Source organism: Kwoniella shivajii, chromosome 10 (genome assembly GCF_035658355.1).
Source record: "Kwoniella shivajii chromosome 10, complete sequence".
Lineage (NCBI taxonomy): Eukaryota > Fungi > Basidiomycota > Tremellomycetes > Tremellales > Cryptococcaceae > Kwoniella > Kwoniella shivajii.
Window position 1 is genome coordinate 544,454 of NC_085917.1, and position 17,458 is coordinate 561,911.

The following is a 17,458-nucleotide window of genomic DNA, read 5'->3' on the forward strand; positions in this document are numbered from 1 at the left end:
GTCCGACGTTTCACGGACACCCGTGATGCAATTGTACTCGAAGCGAAGAAGGCTCGAGGTATATACATGCATTGAGATAATGGAAAAAAACCTTAACTGGCAAAATCAGATACGCACTCCCATCCCTGGCCCACTCCTTCCTTCCAAAGGCTGACCTTGCCATCACCGCAGCTAACAGCTAATATATTCCCGGCGAGTGACCAACTTACTCTCCACACAGCATCGGGAAAGTGAGGGTCTTGAGAATTGGGAAGACTGGGAAGCAATGGTGTGGATGACCAGGGCGATGAAGAAGTGGGACGCGTGTGGATGAGGACGGTTCGATCCTGAAGAGTATTTCAGCGGGACCAAAGAGGTGATACTAATATGACTCACTTGTGAGGCAGATGCGATGTACATTCCTGGAAGACCGATATTAGGTGCCCATGCCACATCCCTGACCCAGTCCTCGTGTCCTTTGATGACTTCCTCTTCTATCCATTTTTTGGCCTCTTCATCATATCCCCAGATACGGATGAGGTTGTCAGACCCAGCGGTAACAAATCGCTTTTGAGGCGCAATGGAGGACTGGCCAGAAGTGGGGCGTCCTGAAGCGGGGACAGCATTGGCTACTACGCTAGGAGCCCATGAGACGGCATTGGCACCTGTACCATGAGCGGGGAAGATTGATACATCGGTGGATCCATCGTCTGAACAGAATCTTCAGTTGACATGGTAAGCCGAACGGTAAGCAAACTTACTCTGGAAACTTAATACCGAGACTTTCCCATCACTGGAGGCACATGCAAGGATTGGTCCGATATCATACGGCGCCCATGCAATCGAGTTGACTGTCTATAAGCGTTAACTTGCAGATATTGTGCACTCACCACTCGCAGTATGTAAGGTGTGCTCCTTGATTCTCTCCCAGCCATCTTGAAGCTCACCTCCACTACCCTTGCCGTGACCAGGCCCTACTTCCTTCCAAATAAATACTCGTCCATCATATGAGCAAGAGGCGAGTAGAGAGCCGAATGACGGATGTGCCCAGGCGAGTTGCCAGACTGGGGCGGTGTGACTGTGATGTATGAGCTGATGACGTGATGACGATGGACTTACCCCTTGAGGATTACGGGTTCACCCTTAGCTTCACCCTTGACGACATTGAATATACGTATGGTCTTGTCGGAAGAGCATGTTGCTAGACGTTTGCCGTAGTAGTCGAGTTGAGCGTCATGCTGGTAATCACGTTCAGCGGTATCCACAGTCGGCTCAGTTTACTCACAATCATGTCCTCATGTTGGGTCTCCACTGGAACAGCTTTCGACGCATGAGCGGAAGCCTTTGAAATTTGTCAGCGCATGTAAATGGGATCAGGCATAGATACGTACCATAATGAGAGATGTAGGAATCGGATGAGAAAGGTCACAGGACGATGTTATGTAAATAAGTATTCTAACAATCGTATAATTGGAAGAAGACAGGTGAAGGACAATAGGGGAGATGCAGCGTGGAGGAAACCTCTTACGTAAGCGTTGTTGCTCCACGTGGCAAAAGCGCGACGCGCTGTACAAAAAGCTATAATAATCAATGTTGAAGAAAGAGTACAGCTTGAGGCTTTTTCTTCTTTCTTCTCTCCATGCTTGTCACGACAATGCTGGGACTTGAGGATATTATAAGAACCGCCTGTCGCGAACACGAAGACACGGAGGGCTTAGATGTTTCGCAGTTTATTGGGAAGGTTCGAGACCAGTTGGAGAATGAGGGACAGGTAAGTCATTAACATCGAGCAACTTGCTAATTATGCAGATACCTCGACTGACAAGGTCATCTGAACCCCTTTCACTGGTATCCTTCTCTTGCTTACTCCAAGACACCGGATATCCAATGGAGGTATATCTTCCTGGGGACGAGGAGTCATCAGAGGACCTCGATTGGAGCAAGCTGAAGGAACGCTGGGTAGGATGGGGTATTGAGTGAGTGACGGAGCCGTAAAAGAATACTGACGTTAGGCAGAATTCCCGGTCAACAACCTTGGGTACAGGGTGACGATTTGGCTCACGACCTTGACAAGATGACGTTGCAGAAATCAAGTCTTCCTCAGTCGGTTCACAGAAAATATCCATTACCCGATAAGAAGGGAAAATATACCGGCGCATTGATTAAAGTAGGTCTTGGTGTCAGTAACGCGGCTGACAGAGTAGGTGTATCACGACGTGTCGTTCAAGCCCGCTTCGACTCACGAGTTCCTGGGCATCCTGTCGAGCTCTCCGTTACCTTCAAATGACCCAGAGAATGCTGAGGTTGTGCCATCACTGCATGTGCTAAAGGAAATAGAGTCCACCTTGACGCCGACTGTTTTGATTGTAGACGATAGAGAAAATTTGGTTGAATATCTGGCCACTGCATTCGATCCTCCAGATAAGATCGCCGCAGAATACTTGCTATTATTCTTACTATCATCGCCAACTTCCAGACCAACGTCCATGACGCCGTTAGGTACTTTATCTATCAATTTTCGCCGTCGAACGGAAGACGCCACGAAGCGATTTCATTCGATCGTCTCGTCGGTAACTCCTCATTATGTACCGTTGCCATTGTCGATTGGCCTATTGCATGGTCATCGATTCTCTCCTTGTTCGACAGATTCATCATCCCTCGATGCAGGACTGCTGCAACTCGCAGAAGGGACGGTGCTGGTCGTGGAGGAGGACAGTATGGGCAACGGTGGTCAATTAAACGAAAAGGCTTTGCAAAATCTGAAAGCGTTAGCCGAGTGTATGACGGAACAAAGAGTGAGATATGAGTATCCTTACATGGATGGTCTGAAGATGGATTGCGCGACGAGAGTCGCCGTACTGAGTCAGGGGAAAAGTCTGCTTCCTGTGAGTACATCGATATCGCGCATTATGCTAATGAACAGGTTGACATCGATTTACCCGTAAATGGAGAAGGAGGGGAATTTGCGAATTACGATCTAGATTCATTGCGGCGGTATCTACAGGTCGTGGGGTCTCAAGCACATGCTGCGAAACTTGTTATCCCCGATGAAACAGCAGATATAATACAAGACGCTTTTGTTCAGGGGAGGAAAGAAGACGCTGAAGGCGCAGAGGACACACTGAAAAGACGGATGAAGGTGGGCCGGTTGATGGCGCTGTCCTATCCTGAAGCGATATTGACAAGAGAGATTTGGGACAGGACGGTGCATCTGGATGAGAAGGTAAAGCAGAGGTCATAGCCTGTTTATATATACAATTAAGCATCTATGAGATTTTCCTCCTTCTTTGGTTCTCCTGCTGGCTTTGTCGTTTTTCGGGAATAGAACTCGGCGAGAATCTGTTTCATTATTAGCGTTGTCTCATAATGCATGACAACTCACCTTTGGACTGATTCTATTGAGTGATTCCTTGGGGAAGATTCGAAGGAGATCCCATGCGATATCGAGGGATTCGAAGATTGTTCGTGCTTCGTACGCACCTTGGCCGACAAACTCTTTTTCAAATCGATCAAGGAATTCCAAAGCGAGCTTGTCGTCGGCAGACAGTGCTTCCTCGCCGACGACTGCTTTCATAGAAGCGGCGTCTTTTCCTACTGCGTATTTGGCGTACTAATTATCAGTGACGTTCTAAAGAGGTCGACTTACCAATTGATTAGAAACATCACCGTGATCTTTTCGGGTAAGCTTTTCTCCGATGGCGCTCTTCATCAATCGAGAAAGCGAGGGGAGGACGTTGATAGGGGGGTAGATTTGTCGGTTGTGCAATTGTCGATCCACGAAAATTTGGCCCTCTGTTCGTCAGCGTCATTAAGAAAGGCAGTACTCACCTGTAATATAACCGGTCAAATCGGGGATTGGATGGGTAATGTCTAATTGTCAGCATATCAACTGTTGAGAAGCACTCACCATCATTTGGCATGGTCAAGATGGGAACTTGAGTGATGGAGCCATTTCGCCCTTCGACACGGCCGGCTCGTTCGTAAAGTGTAGCCAGATCGGTATAAAGGTAACCAGGGTAACCTCGTCGGCCTGGCACTTCCTCTCGGGCAGCAGAAACTTCTCGTAAAGCGTCGGCGTAACTATGGGCTTAGCGGGATTTACTTAGAGTTGACTTACCTGGACATGTCAGTCATGACTACAAGGACATGTTTCTCGAGTTGGTAGGCAAAGTACTCCGCAGTGGTTAGAGCGAGACGAGGCGTAATGATACGCTCGATACTGCAAAGAATCAGCAAGGATTGCATTAAAACAACTCACGTTGGATCCGAAGCAAGATTAACAAATAATGTCGAGTTTGAGATACTGCCGCTCTCCTCAAAGTCCTGCTTGAAGAATCGTGCGGTTTCCATGTTGACACCCATAGCCGCGAAAACAATTGAGAAGTTGTCTTCGTGGCCATCATGAACGCCTTTGGTAGACCCAGGGCGTTTGACAAGGCCAGCTTGTCGACAGATTTGTGCAGCGATCTGGGGTCAGCGATGAATGGGAAGATTGACTTACTTCATTGTGGGGGAGACCGGCGGCAGAGAAGATCGGAATTTTTTGACCTCGTGCAATGGAATTCTGAAAGTCAGCTCGGAGGAACATGGGTATAACTCACCATGGTGTCGATGGTAGAGATACCAGTTTGAATCATTTCCTCCGGGTAGATTCGTGAGTATGGATTGATCGGAGAACCTGAAGGTTTAGCGGATCTCTTATTTGAGTGTGACTCACCGTTGATATCAAGATACTCTTCTGCCCATACTTTTGGTCCCTTATCAATGGGGTTTCCACTACCGTTGAACACTCGTCCAAGCATATCTTCGGACACAGCAAGCTTCATTGACGAGCCTGAAAAGGCGATCCGCGTAGCAAGAGTGTCTACACCTGTAGTACCTTCGAAGACTTGCACAATTGCCTTCTTCCCACTGACTTCGAGGACTTGACCACCTCGTGTTGTTCCATCGGGGAGGGTAAGTTGAACAATTTCATTATAGGAGGGGAACTCATCTGTCAGCTAGACCGGAGGGGAGTATACTTACAGATACGTTATCTAGTACGACCAGAGGACTACTTGTCAGTTATGATCTAGTATTGTAAAACCCACCCATTGACCGCAGAGACGGTTCGGTAATCCATCCTCGGGTCGACCCCATACTCGCGGACTGCAGCAGCCTGTGACATGTCAGCGACGATGGTTCACTGACTGACCTGTACTCACTGCATTGATCTGGGCAAGATGGGAGTCTGAGATTCTTGGGTCTGCGTTGACCATGGTGTAACGGTGTATATGTTTACGAAGAGTATAATGATGAAAGGAGACTGACTCTATTTGAATGGACGGTGATGACATGCAAGATGGAATGGGTGATGAGACCCGGTGCGTAATAATGGGATTCATTCAGGGTAAAATCAAGCCAACGGGGCTGTATTGCATCCTCCCATTTAATTTGGTCTGAGCAGAAAGTTGAATATAGCCGATACCTAGTAATACTCCAATTTCCAAACTGTGTGATGGACAGAGATTTGTACAGTGAAGGCAATAATGAGTCGATTACCTCCGGACCTAGCATTCTGCAAGCGACTTCCAAAGGTCGAGGTGAGCGTACTGCTCTGTTTCAAACGCTTATGTCCAGCTACATGCACACCTCACCGGTAGTGTAAGTCGTGGATGCCTTCAGAAGATATGGGAGATCCAAAAGAAAACGGCACCGAGCTTCTCCCTGGAAGCACCCGATACGATCCTATCACACGGCATGGGGCATAATGTTGACACGTAGGTTATCACTGGTCTGAATCTGCTCATAGTCAGCTTCTTTTCCCTCTTCAATACCTATATCTATTCTCTGATTACCACCAAGGAGACGTTACGCTATGCCACCTTATCTGTCCTTACATCGTTCTCTGACGATGGCGTGGTTTATCTCGAGCTACGAACGACACCACGGCGCTTGCCAGGCGGGGTGTCTAGTGAAGACAGCATACGAACGATCCTTGCCGTTATCGCCGAGTGGAATCAAATGCATCCTATGTCAGTCCGCCTCATACTCAGCATCGATCGAGCGAAACACGATCGCGCACAAGCTCTTGACATTGCTCATCTCGCTACTACACTCAGATCAGAAGGCCATCCTGTGGTGGGTTTAGATCTTGCTGGAGATCCAAATGCAATTACCGATATCACTTCTTTCCGTCCAGCATTTCTATACGCTCATCAGAAAAATCTGCCCATCACTGCTCACTTTGCAGAAGTACCTCACAGCTCAACGCTCGCAGAATTGACTGAGATTCTCTCGTGGAAACCAACACGTCTCGGTCATGTGATTCATGTACCCCAGCAGCTCCATCGATACATACTCGACAACGACATCGCCCTCGAGCTCTGTCTCAGCTGCAATGTGATATGCCATATGCTGCCCAATAATGCCGGTTATCCAGATCATCACTTTGGATTCTGGTGGAAAAAAGGGTGCAGGATTAGTCTTGGAACAGATGATGTAGGAGTCTTTGGCAGTACAAGCAGTGAAGAGCACCTCTGCGCTGCGCAGAATTTCAATCTCAGTCGCGACGACTTAGGAAGACTTTGCAAACGTGCCCTGTCCAGCGCATTTCCCGTAGACACTAGAAATGAATTTACAAAATGACAGTCTGCATGCCCTCGTCGACCCTACAACAATGTCCGTCTACTCGGCCTTCTCCTCCTTGATCTCTTCTTTCACTGCCTCACCGTCAGCCTTCTCGTCACTACCTTTGCCCCACTCGGCGAGGACTCTGAGAGCCTCATCGACTTTGTCTTGAAGGGCAGGAGGAGACTCGACGAGGTGGAGTAACTCCGCATTGTCCATCTCGAGGAGCATACCAGTGATTTTACCAGCGAGATCAGGTTGAGTACTGTATGCGTATATATCAGCGCAGGACCCCACCATTTCATGCAGTATTACTTACTCAAAGATCAAAGGGTATAAAGCTTCACCCAACATCTGCTTTTGTTCGGCAGGTGCAGCTCGGGCCAAGTTTTGGGAGTCGAGTCGGGAAGTTTGAGCTTCTTGAGGTCGAGGGGGAGCTTGACCACCTCGAGGGAGACCTTGAGGAACGCCAACAGGGCTGGGACCGCCGGCACCTCGAGGACCGTTTGAGGAAGGAGCAGCGGGAATCCGAGCTCCACCACCGGGTCGAACAGGATATTGAGGAGGGACACCACCGTATGCACCGCCCATAGGTGGAGGAGGAGCACCGTAAGGAGCTCCGGGAATGGGTTGACCACCTGGAGCGTATCGAGGTCGCATGGCATTTTGAGGACCACCGGGGTATCCCATCATGGGACCTCGCATAGGAGGCATACCAGGCATGGGTTGACCGTATCCAGGCATGGGAGGATAACCATAGACGGGCTGTCCCATGTAACCTTGCATACCACCGAAACCGCCTGGAGCGTATTGCATTCGCATGTTGCTTCGTTGAGCGATTTGAGATTCAAGAGCTTGTCGTCGGACATCCTTTCGTTGAGCAAGAGCGACATAGAGGGGCTTGGTGCCGATCATCTTGCCGTTCATCTCAGAAACAGCTTTAGTGGCTTCCTCGGGAGAGGAGAAGCACACGAAACCAAAGCCCTACAATACGATCAGCGCAAGCGCGGTCATTGGTTCACGAGAAAGCTCACTCTGGATGCCTCATTCTCATCCTTCATGACCTTGCATGAAGTGATGGTACCGAAAGAGTCGAATTCAGCTCGGAGTCGATCGTCATCCCATTCGTCTAAATGAGATCAGCACAGCTCCACTTCACTCGCAACTCACCATCAAGGTTCTTGACGTATAAGTTAACACCAGCAGATTTAGCCTCGTTTTCCATTCTCTTTTCCTCGTGACTCTTTTTCAACTCGCTTTCTCGCTCAAGCTTGCTCTGAGCTCGACCAGCATAAAGCTTTCGTCCTTTGTGTTCCTTCTCGTTGAGCTCGTCTACAGCTTGTCTGGCAGCCTCGTGAGATTCGAAGTTGACGAAACCGAAGCCCTTATTGGCTCCACTGTCGTCTCTGCTCAAAGCGACAGAGATGGTGGCACCAAAAGGTCTGACGAGTTCTTCAAATTCTTCGTCGGTGATCTCTGGGTCAACATTCTTGACGTAAACATTGGTGAATTGAGCTCGTTGTTCTTCGACCTTAGAGAGTCGTTCCTTCTTTCCAACATGGTGTCCAACAAAGACTTTCTTGTCATTGAGTAACATACCGTTAACAGCTTTGATGGCGGCATCAGCAGCTTCGCCAGTAGAGTAATGAACGAAACTGAGTAAAAGATCAGCTAAAACCCTTAGTGAGATGACAACTACTCACGCGAAACCTCTGCTCTTGCCGCTCTCGTCGTTGCCGACTTTACAAGAGAGAATATCACCGAAGGCCGCAAAGGTGTCGTGAAGAGCCTGTCCTGACGTAAGCGTTTATAACGAAAGACGACTCAATGCCAAACACGAACTCACCTTGTTGTCAATACTTTCATCGAGATTTTTGATGAAAATGTTTCCTTGTCCAGTCTTTCGCAAAGCAGGGTCTCGTTGAGACCACATGATTCGACAAGGTCTGTTCTTGATAAGAGAATAGTTGAGGTGCTCGAGTGCCCTTTCACCGTCAGCTGCGTTGAGGTAGTTGACGTATGCGTATCCGAGGGATCGTCGAGTGACGGCGTCTCGACAGACTCGGATACTGATAGTATGTCAGTTCTGATAGTGAGATATATATTATATCGTTTTGTCTGACTTACGAGGCGACGGGACCGATCATGTTGAAGATCTCGAAGAGCATAGCTTCAGTGACGCTGGAGTCAAGCTCTCCAACGTAAAGACTGGCAGAAGCAGATGGCTGCTGCTGAGCGGGAGCAGGAGCGGGAGCATCGGCGTTGGGGGTAGATTGGCTAGGAGCAGCGGGCTTGGCTGCGGCCGGAGCAGGAGAAGTAGCGTCGGAAGACATTATGGATTGCTGTTTTTTTGTATGTTTATTTGGTGGGATCGACCACGTGAAAATTGATAAAGGCAATTACGTAGGGTTTTTGAGGGCTGCAAGAAGAAGAGTAAGCTATGAGCAGAGTGCGTCTGTGAAGGTTGCTCACGTTTACAGACTGTTTTTTGAATCTTCTCTCTGATCAGAGTGAAGAAAGAGAGAAAGAGAAGATGAAGAAGAAGAAAAGCGTTGGATGAAATGAGGATAAGGGAGAGGAAAAATAAAAGGAGGGGGAAATAGGGGATTTGGGAAAAATACATTTTAAAATTGGCCACGTGGATCTTCCATGTGAAGTGGCAAAATACTTTAAGTGCGGGGATATGAAAAGTTATGACATTCCAATGTGGCATCTGCTCGTTTTATTGATCATCCCCATCTTATCATATCTAACGCGTCTTCCTCCTTCTCTCTTGTCTGATTCTACTATACATCAACAACAAGGAAATAGCACAGTGCAACATTCCTCCATATTCATCTAGGCCACCCTTTGATTTGCAGCCCTACACTCGTGTCAGACTAATCTTTGTGCCCCTATACATTTTGCACCATGGCGTACAACTACTCCAACCCATTTCAGTCAGCTTCCACTTCCGCTCCTCCCACTCGTCCGTTCAATCAATCTTCCTCATCAAACACGGTCACTTCTCAAGCTCGTCAAGTTCTATTCTCCGGGCTTCCCGTTGATATCACCGAAAAGGATTTGCGAGTGAGTCAAAGCTTTGCGCCATTTCGTTCGCTAATACTGACGACACACAGGAACTACTCTTCGCCGATCCTTTACGTCTCTCACCGATAACCACCTCCGTATCTTGCTTTTGCGGACCGGATGGTAGGTTTTGTGGAATGGCTCTGATTTATGTCGGGAACTCTGCCGATGCCGAAAGGATCAGGTCAACCTATTCCGGTCAGCAAATCGATGGAAGTGAGTATAATAATTCAAATTTTGAACGACTGCCTCCGCTAATTTTTCACAGCCTACACCATGGCCGTGCAGCACATTCTACCCTCAAATCAAACTCTGTCGGCTTTGAATCAATCTACTCCCGCTACATCTGTACCTAAGCCAACGCAGCCTTCCAAAGCTACAAAGGCGAAGTCAAACGGACCTACTGGTCCCTCCAAAGTGGATGAGAAGCCTGCTGGACTAAAACTTTTGGCACGTTTGAGTAAACCAGCTCAACCAAAGGACAAGCAACTTGCGTGAGTGTACTTGTTCTCAGATATCGAACTCTCCGCTGATCCCACCAAAGCCTCATACACAAACAAAAAGCCAATCTCGCAAAGTCGGGCGCTCCCGGCGCCGCTCTCTTATCCCGCCTTCAAGCTTCCCCAGCTTCCCGTGCGCCTACTGCTAAATCCAAAGCAAAACCCCAAAAGCTGTCGACTGGGAATGCCAAAGTTGGTCGAGCGAAAAGCAATGTCAGCAAGAACTCGATGGACGTGGACAAATCGCCAGTGAACAAAGCTCTGAAGCCAAAGGCAAAGACTCAGGCAGATTTGGACGAGGAAATGAGAGCATACGAAAGGGCGAGAAGATTCGCTTAAGTGAGCTCTCCCTCCCTTTCAACCATTGCATGACGCTGATATACTTTGTAGTTTTTGAAAGCTGTAAATATATAATCATAATGCAACAAACCTGCTACTTTTTCCCCTTGTTTTCTTTTTCAACAGGCAAAGTTTTAGACAAAACCTCATCCAACATCTGGAAAACGTCTTTCTGCATCTGATCGATCGTCCATGCATCTGCTCGTCAGCGCGCTTTTTTGAAAGCTGACTCACGGAACGGCGGCTCGACCTTTACTGCCAAACGGTTTATCACCTCATCTCGATGCCTACTGATCCACTGAACCTCTTAGCAATTGTCATGTTTATTTGTCACTTACTCTTCTAAGCCCATCTCTGCCGGTCGGTCTCTCACCGGCGGGCAAATTGTCATATTTCACGCATAAAATCCAAAGGCTTCCAGCGATCACATTAATCTCATCTTCGGTGTCGAGGAAGACGTTGGCGGGAAGATCGATGAGAGCGCATGCACCTTCTGGCAAGGGTTTATTGTTAAAATGATTTGCAAGAGGGTCCAAATCAAAGGTGTGTGGTAAGGTAGCAGGGGTGTGCTGAGCTACTCGAGACGATGTTAGTGGAGTCGTCGAACAGGCATACACGTACGTTCGATAGACATCATGGAGCTACCTGATAGAACAGTGATGAAAATGTTCCAATTGAATTGTATACGTTATTGTCCCATTTATACGTTATCCGCTACTTTCGCCTCCTTTCTCAATACGGAACAAAGGGGATTAGAGCCAATGATCAAAGGTACTGTTGACTCGTTTGGATATTCTGGAATCTCGCTTGCTCTTTGTTTCTATTTCTACAATCCACACTGACGTAAAAAATGGGTGAGTTCTCATATACAATAGCGCTAACAATAGTTGGCGTCTATTACACTGTAGGTCGGCAAGGTCTTGTTGAAGCTCATGACCACTTAGCAAAGGCCACTTGCTGTTGATCCTAGTCCATGTCCCCTTTGCAGAACAGGTGAGCCGAGATCGTCTTTTTTTGGCTCACATACTAGGCTTCTTGGGGGGCGTTCACACCTCTCGTACTGCTCATTTGTGTGGAATCCCTCTGATTCCTCTGCAAGCCGATGACGATGTGGTTTGCTGGTCATGTGGATTTGGAGAACGGCTCCGTGAGTTCTGCTCTCAGCTAAAAAGCTAATGCTGGCAGCGCGAGGGTCATCTACCATTTTCTCTGTTAGGAACCACTATTATCCGTAAGTATTTGTGCCAGAGATTCTGCTGACCAGCCAGTGGTCGACCTGCCGTGCTATCGGGCGGTTCTTGGAACGGTCGAAGTGGTGATTGGGATAGGCGCGAACAATATACATATCGATTCAAGCCTAGATGGTGGAGAAGGCGTTATTATAGTTGGTGATGAGAGTATATATGGTTAGATTAGTTCATGATGCATCGTGTAGTTACCAGTGATTACTTATGCGCCGCTTCTCTATAAATGGACTACGTATGGATGGGTACCTTAACATTTTACACTAGTAAAGTAATCTGCGAGTCTTTGGTATACATCTTTGTATTGCTTGAGGTTTTCGAGATCTTTCAGATTTGCACGGGCGGCAGCCCAGCCGTGATGACTAGATGTTAGCTAATCTCTGGGAATCGCCGAACTTACACAGTGTCATACAAGTGGTAATCGTTCTCATTGGCACATGATTTACTCTTCATAGCTTCTTTGATCTTTCGGACCACGTCTTTGTCCTCATCCTATCTGCTCAGCTTGAGCCATAAACACAGCGACTCACCATACTAGGATAAAAGCCAAGCGGCATGGTCAGCTTGTCGCCGTCCTGAGCAGCAATCATTGCTGGGTGAACGATAGCGCCACAGCAAAAAGGCGTATCACTAGTCAAAGAAAGAAGAGCGAGTTTTCCACCTGTATTTCAGCTCAATCATTTCAATGTCGACTCACCCCAGCAATAACCAAGAATGGACACCTTATTGACCCCACAATCAATTTTTAATATCCTCGCAAACTCGAGGACCTCAGGAAGGCGATCCTCCAGCTTTGCGCTGAAAGCTCAGCTAAGTCTCTTACAGTAAACTCACGTTCCAGAGAAGAACCTCTCCAATTCATCCTTATCTCCATCCTTATCTTTTGGGAAAGGATTGCCCTTGAATACATCAGGCATGTAAATTTTAGTTGGTGAAGTGAGCAGAAGGTGTGAGGCCAGAAGATCCGAGCCCTAATTCCTTAGCATGATACCATATACGCCTACACGTACTTGAATGGTTGTATCCCTGCCAAACAATTAGCTGAAACCACTATCACGTTCCCTTGGCACTCACCAGAACCCAAAGATATCATAAACAACGACTAAGGCCTGCTTGGCATCGTCTGGACCAGTCTGACAACGCTATCAGCAAATGTGATGCTTGAAACTACTGCGCTCACCACGTATACCTGCTCGTACTCTCCAATACATTCATAATGACCCTTCTGTTCATAGCCAGACTTGTCCGAAACTGGGTGTGCATGTTTCGGTCTGGAAGGATTAGCAGAGGACTGAGGTGGGCAACACTCGCTGGAATCTGCGCCTTCGTAAGTGTCTGGGCGCCAGTGTCAGTCAGATCGCTTACTGTGTGGCATTGTGGTTCTCTTATTGGAGAGCAGAAGGCAAGTCGACCTAACAAACTAATTTTGGGTTGAGAATCAGAATGACGTTGATCGAACGAAAGCAAGCAGAGTGGAGGCTAATGTGACCATCGTCACACGTGGTGTGTATAAATGTACAACAATATATGCATGTCATTTTCAGGTTATACCCACATCATGAGCTCGTGTCTTGTATAATCCTGTCCAGTGGTTAAGTCCGCCGCAGAGCCTAGGTTGGGATAGAAAGGGACCATCGCATCAGATGCACCGAGAATAAGAGTATCTTCAAAGGTCATCAGCATAATGTGTAATACACGAATCGGTGTACTCACTGTACATTCGCCAGTAAACCTCTCTGACTCTCCTTGCCGGATGGAATAAACCTTGAAGAACATAGGAGAGTACTGGACCAGATCCGATACCCAACCTCATCGCTTCTATAGCGTCCATGACACCACCGATTACATGGGGACTTGTCTCAAAGATGTTAGGCCAGACCAAATTGAGCAAATGAGTGAGAGCTTCTTCATAACCAAGACCCGCGACACCAACAGCCAAATGTTTCACAATAGCACAGGCTGTCTGTCGATGAACGTGATCTCGATCTGTCAAAGCGTCTTCCAGTAGCCCGACAACAGAGTGTATGTAATCCTTAGACATTTCACCGACGTATTCGAAAACGAAAGCAAGAGCTTTAAGACAACCGTTTCGGACATTGAGTTCGGGTGTTCGATACTCATTGAGAATAGCAGGAATGCAGGTGAAAGGGCCACAAGTTTCAGATACGATAGCTATAGTTTATCAGTAATTTTTCTCTCAATGCCGTAACTCACCAATCGCGACTGTACTACAGACACGGGATTGACGTTCCTGCACTTTCAAGTTAGTCAACAGCACACTTAAGACATCTTGCGGACCGATGGCCTTCGCAATGTAACCGAACGAGTTGACGGCCGCTCGTCGAATAGCCTTTTTGTGGGCCTTGAGTAGATCCAAGAGCTCGAAGCAAATTCGCATCCATTCCTTTGCAGGTACAAACTCAGCTCCTCGATCGGCGATACGTCCTATAAGATTGATTGTGGCTTCTTGCACCTTTTCATGTCGGTTTCGTAAAATGGGGGTCATACGGGGTACTAGGAGTGTCAGCTTCGCTTCAAGAAAGATGTCACTCACATAAATCCTTGACAGGTGGGTTCATTTGAGTCATACCCACCACATTTGCGATAGCTCCTTCGGCAGCGATGAGACTGAGCAGAAAACATCAATATAATCCGCATTGAAAAACAGTTCAGACTCACCTTCCTAGAGCGTCAGGATACTCTTCACCAAGCTGTTCGAAAATGACTACACCTAATTTGCTAAGTAGGTTATCTTCACCGGAACTCTTGATGATCGGAGCGAGTCGAGTAGTGAGGTCGGCTGCAAGCATACGGACTTTTGCCGATTTATTGGTCAATCGCCAGAGGATCATGGAGACGATTTGAGGGAGGTATGGCTTGACTCGGCCACCAAGTGCATTGACGACTGTAGCAAAACCGTCCAGCATAATAGTGTCTTCTAGCGTTTGCTCTTGGAATGCGAAGATGATACCATCAATAAGAAGCACTTCTAGTCTCTCATCTATATCCGCAGCACCTATGCCGGCTACTACCTTGGTAACGGTCTCCATTACCATCTTTCGGTATGGCTCAGACTCGTCCTTAAGATCGTTACACACTCTGCCGACAATTTCAGAAACGCCCGCCTTCTGCGCAAGTTCTACAGTTGTCTCCACCAATTGCTTATAGTTTCGTTTGTCAAGAGCCATACGTCTCACCCAGAACGCCTTGAAGAATTCCGGAAGCACCTCTTCTTTGATATAAGTAGGAGTGACTCCCTCAGTAGAGGCACATTGTTTGATGACTTGCAAGACGATACGTCTCATTTCTTCATCCGACGTTTGGAACTCTCGAATGAGGATAGGCATACATTCCCGAACATAGTATCCAGCGTACTCTGGATCCATCAATGGAATGATGTAACCGATAGCTTTGAGAAAGGCTGCCAAGGTTTTGCCTCGATGTTGTCGGATGCCCAGCCATAAAGGTTTCAAAACGTTGTCGAAAGATTCGATACCATAGGGGGCAGCGGATTCGGCAAGAGCAGCGAGGGAGAGGGCAGTCATGGTTCGGACCTTTTGTTGCTCGTCCTGGAGACCATCGGCAACCGTGTCAACGAGATTTCGCAGATGTGGAAGAACGGCACATCCCATCATAATGGCAATTTGCTGAATGATCCGGATACCAGTATGACGCGCTTGCCAAGATTTCTTCGATCGACATACAGCTCGAAGGAAGGGGAGGAGGGCAGGGATACCAAGGGCAGAGGCAACAACAGAAAACGCTCGAGCAGTAGTGTTTCTCACGTACTCATCAACGTGATCGATATCAGGTCGCATGGTTGATATCATATGAGCGAGACCAGCAGCTTTAGCCAAGTTTGATATGATTTCTCTACCTTCTACTCGAGCGTAGTAGTCTTCGTCAATGAGGAGTGGTTCGATGACAACAAGGATCTTGTGAACGTATGGTCGAACGAGATCATCAAGTTTATACAGCACTCGATCAATAACTTTGACAAGTAAATGTCGTTCCTGATCTTCAAGAGTGCGTTCCATTAGCAAAGGGAGGATTTTATCGAACAATGGACCAGCACCGAACTCTCTCGCTCGATCGGTGATCTGACGTAGAGCAGTCTTTCTGACAGGAGGTGTACCGTTCTTGATCTTGAGCAATAACCGCATGATCTTCCTCTCCTTGAGCTCTTCCAAAGTATACGCAGAATCGTCCTCCTCGCCTCCCCCCTCTCCAAGCACCTTTGCAAAATATTGTGTATCTTCAGGCTTCAAGAACTGAAGTGTTCCGATCCCTTCGATTTCTGTTTGCTCGGTGGATCCTTGCATACCACCAGCTGCAGAACGAGCTTTGATAGCATCAGAATCATCTTGCATCATGAAGCCATGTTCCGTTTGGGCAGGGACCATCTTTCTGACTGAAGGAGCAGGTTTGTAATCATCTGGTACCGGTACAAGTTCGTAACCTTCTTCGCCTCCTGGCAATAACCCATCCAATTCTTCATCTGTCATTCGTCGATATCGCTTGTCTTCAACCATCATAACACCGCCGACAGGTGGAGCAGAAGTAAGGGCAGAAGTTGTTGATGATGCTCCAGGTGTCTGATCCCAACGTGATCGTTTCACTTCAGGCACTGCTTCAGAAGGTGTCTGATCCCACCGAGATTTACGTTTGGTTACTCCAGGTTCCTCCTTGACTTCTTCCACATCCCACCTCCTCTTCTTCTTCGGTGGTGTAGAGTCGCGTGGAGGTGTGTCTCCTCCAGCAGCCGCTCTTGGTGGCGTATCACCTCCTGCGATCGCTCGTGGAGGAGTCTTGTCGTCCAATATCATCTTCTCATCCTGTTCCTTATCCTTCTCTAATTGCTCTTTATGTCTTCTCACTCTTTCTTCCTCGCGTTGGAGGTTCACCCTTCTCATCCTATCCTCGTAACTCTCGTCTTCTCCTTCTCCCTGCCCATCTGCTCGGTCGAAACGTCGAAGGTGATAATCGCTTTGACGAGCGGCAACTTGCTTTGACTTTGCGTTGTCCTCGAACACATCTGGAGTGTCATCTTGATCTGCTAACTCTGCATGTTCGTCAAGGATATCCTGCGGCGCAGTGTACGTCTGAAGAGCTGGCCGATATGGCTCGTCAGACATAGTGTATTGTGATCAGTACTTGATGTGTGGGGTATACTAGATATCAAAGCAAGATGAGACTTGAGTTTTGTGATAATGTGAACGGGTGTCGCGCAAAGCATAAGGTGGTTCATGGCGGCTAACACGTGGCGGATCTCATTTTGTGATGTGGCATTAATTTTCTTTCTTCCCGTTCTACTGTACTTCATGTCTCTAAGACGTTGATAGCGATCTATAATCAATGTGCTGAATAATATAGCACCATTCGATTAGATAAGACCGAGGCCGTGATATCTTATTGAGTTGCAATTTAGTTACTGCATGGAGTTCCTATGGCCATCGAGTATGACACCCTCGATCATGCACGTACATTTGAGATTGAACTACCGACCAGTGAAGATTTCAAGTTCCGCACGAATTCTCCGTCGAAAGGAATTTGTCGCTATAGTATCCTGATCTCGAAGAGCAGAGGACATCCCAGTGTTCCAGATTTGACAATTACTCGATAACTTCTATAATATCCTGATCGCGAAAGGCAGGGGACATCCTTAAATTGGACAATTGACTGAATCCTGTCACCTTTCGACGCTTCGCTGTTGCATTG

At 47.6% G+C, this 17,458-nt stretch overlaps 8 protein-coding genes across 8 annotated transcripts; 2 read left to right on the forward strand and 6 right to left on the reverse strand.

Moving 5' to 3' along the window:
* Positions 1-92: 92 nt before the first annotated feature.
* Positions 93-1,373, reverse strand: IL334_007091 (uncharacterized protein; the record flags this gene model as incomplete). The annotated part of the gene is made up of 7 exons (XM_062938785.1): positions 93-326; positions 376-689; positions 741-834; positions 927-936; positions 1,099-1,217; positions 1,265-1,321; positions 1,371-1,373. 7 exons carry the CDS (start codon positions 1,371-1,373, stop codon positions 93-95), a joined length of 831 nt encoding a protein of 276 aa, XP_062794836.1.
* A 260-nt stretch (positions 1,374-1,633) lies between these two features.
* IL334_007092 (uncharacterized protein) lies at positions 1,634-3,220 on the forward strand (the record flags this gene model as incomplete). The annotated part of the gene is made up of 4 exons (XM_062938786.1): positions 1,634-1,750; positions 2,024-2,146; positions 2,208-2,864; positions 2,984-3,220. The coding sequence occupies 4 exons, from the start codon at positions 1,634-1,636 to the stop codon at positions 3,218-3,220; spliced, it is 1,134 nt and encodes a 377-aa protein (XP_062794837.1).
* A 17-nt stretch (positions 3,221-3,237) lies between these two features.
* Positions 3,238-5,237, reverse strand: IL334_007093 (uncharacterized protein; the record flags this gene model as incomplete). The annotated part of the gene is made up of 7 exons (XM_062938787.1): positions 3,238-3,318; positions 3,362-3,573; positions 3,887-4,059; positions 4,238-4,446; positions 4,581-4,979; positions 5,078-5,137; positions 5,184-5,237. The coding sequence occupies 7 exons, from the start codon at positions 5,235-5,237 to the stop codon at positions 3,238-3,240; spliced, it is 1,188 nt and encodes a 395-aa protein (XP_062794838.1).
* A 1,408-nt stretch (positions 5,238-6,645) lies between these two features.
* IL334_007094 (polyadenylate-binding protein, cytoplasmic and nuclear) lies at positions 6,646-8,921 on the reverse strand (the record flags this gene model as incomplete). Its single annotated transcript, XM_062938788.1, has 7 exons — positions 6,646-6,853; positions 6,908-7,572; positions 7,623-7,717; positions 7,789-8,243; positions 8,292-8,377; positions 8,435-8,657; positions 8,716-8,921. 7 exons carry the CDS (start codon positions 8,919-8,921, stop codon positions 6,646-6,648), a joined length of 1,938 nt encoding a protein of 645 aa, XP_062794839.1.
* Positions 8,922-9,498: 577 nt separating this feature from the next.
* Positions 9,499-10,496, forward strand: IL334_007095 (uncharacterized protein; the record flags this gene model as incomplete). The annotated part of the gene is made up of 4 exons (XM_062938789.1): positions 9,499-9,657; positions 9,708-9,873; positions 9,926-10,151; positions 10,202-10,496. The coding sequence occupies 4 exons, from the start codon at positions 9,499-9,501 to the stop codon at positions 10,494-10,496; spliced, it is 846 nt and encodes a 281-aa protein (XP_062794840.1).
* Positions 10,497-12,711: 2,215 nt separating this feature from the next.
* IL334_007096 (uncharacterized protein) lies at positions 12,712-13,115 on the reverse strand (the record flags this gene model as incomplete). Its single annotated transcript, XM_062938790.1, has 4 exons — positions 12,712-12,766; positions 12,815-12,873; positions 12,921-13,057; positions 13,106-13,115. The coding sequence occupies 4 exons, from the start codon at positions 13,113-13,115 to the stop codon at positions 12,712-12,714; spliced, it is 261 nt and encodes an 86-aa protein (XP_062794841.1).
* A 170-nt stretch (positions 13,116-13,285) lies between these two features.
* Positions 13,286-14,246, reverse strand: IL334_007097 (uncharacterized protein; the record flags this gene model as incomplete). The annotated part of the gene is made up of 3 exons (XM_062938791.1): positions 13,286-13,404; positions 13,454-13,912; positions 13,955-14,246. The coding sequence occupies 3 exons, from the start codon at positions 14,244-14,246 to the stop codon at positions 13,286-13,288; spliced, it is 870 nt and encodes a 289-aa protein (XP_062794842.1).
* Positions 14,247-14,286: 40 nt separating this feature from the next.
* On the reverse strand, positions 14,287-16,875 carry IL334_007098 (uncharacterized protein; the record flags this gene model as incomplete). The annotated part of the gene is made up of 2 exons (XM_062938792.1): positions 14,287-14,368; positions 14,420-16,875. 2 exons carry the CDS (start codon positions 16,873-16,875, stop codon positions 14,287-14,289), a joined length of 2,538 nt encoding a protein of 845 aa, XP_062794843.1.
* Between the last annotated feature and the right edge of the window lie 583 nt (positions 16,876-17,458).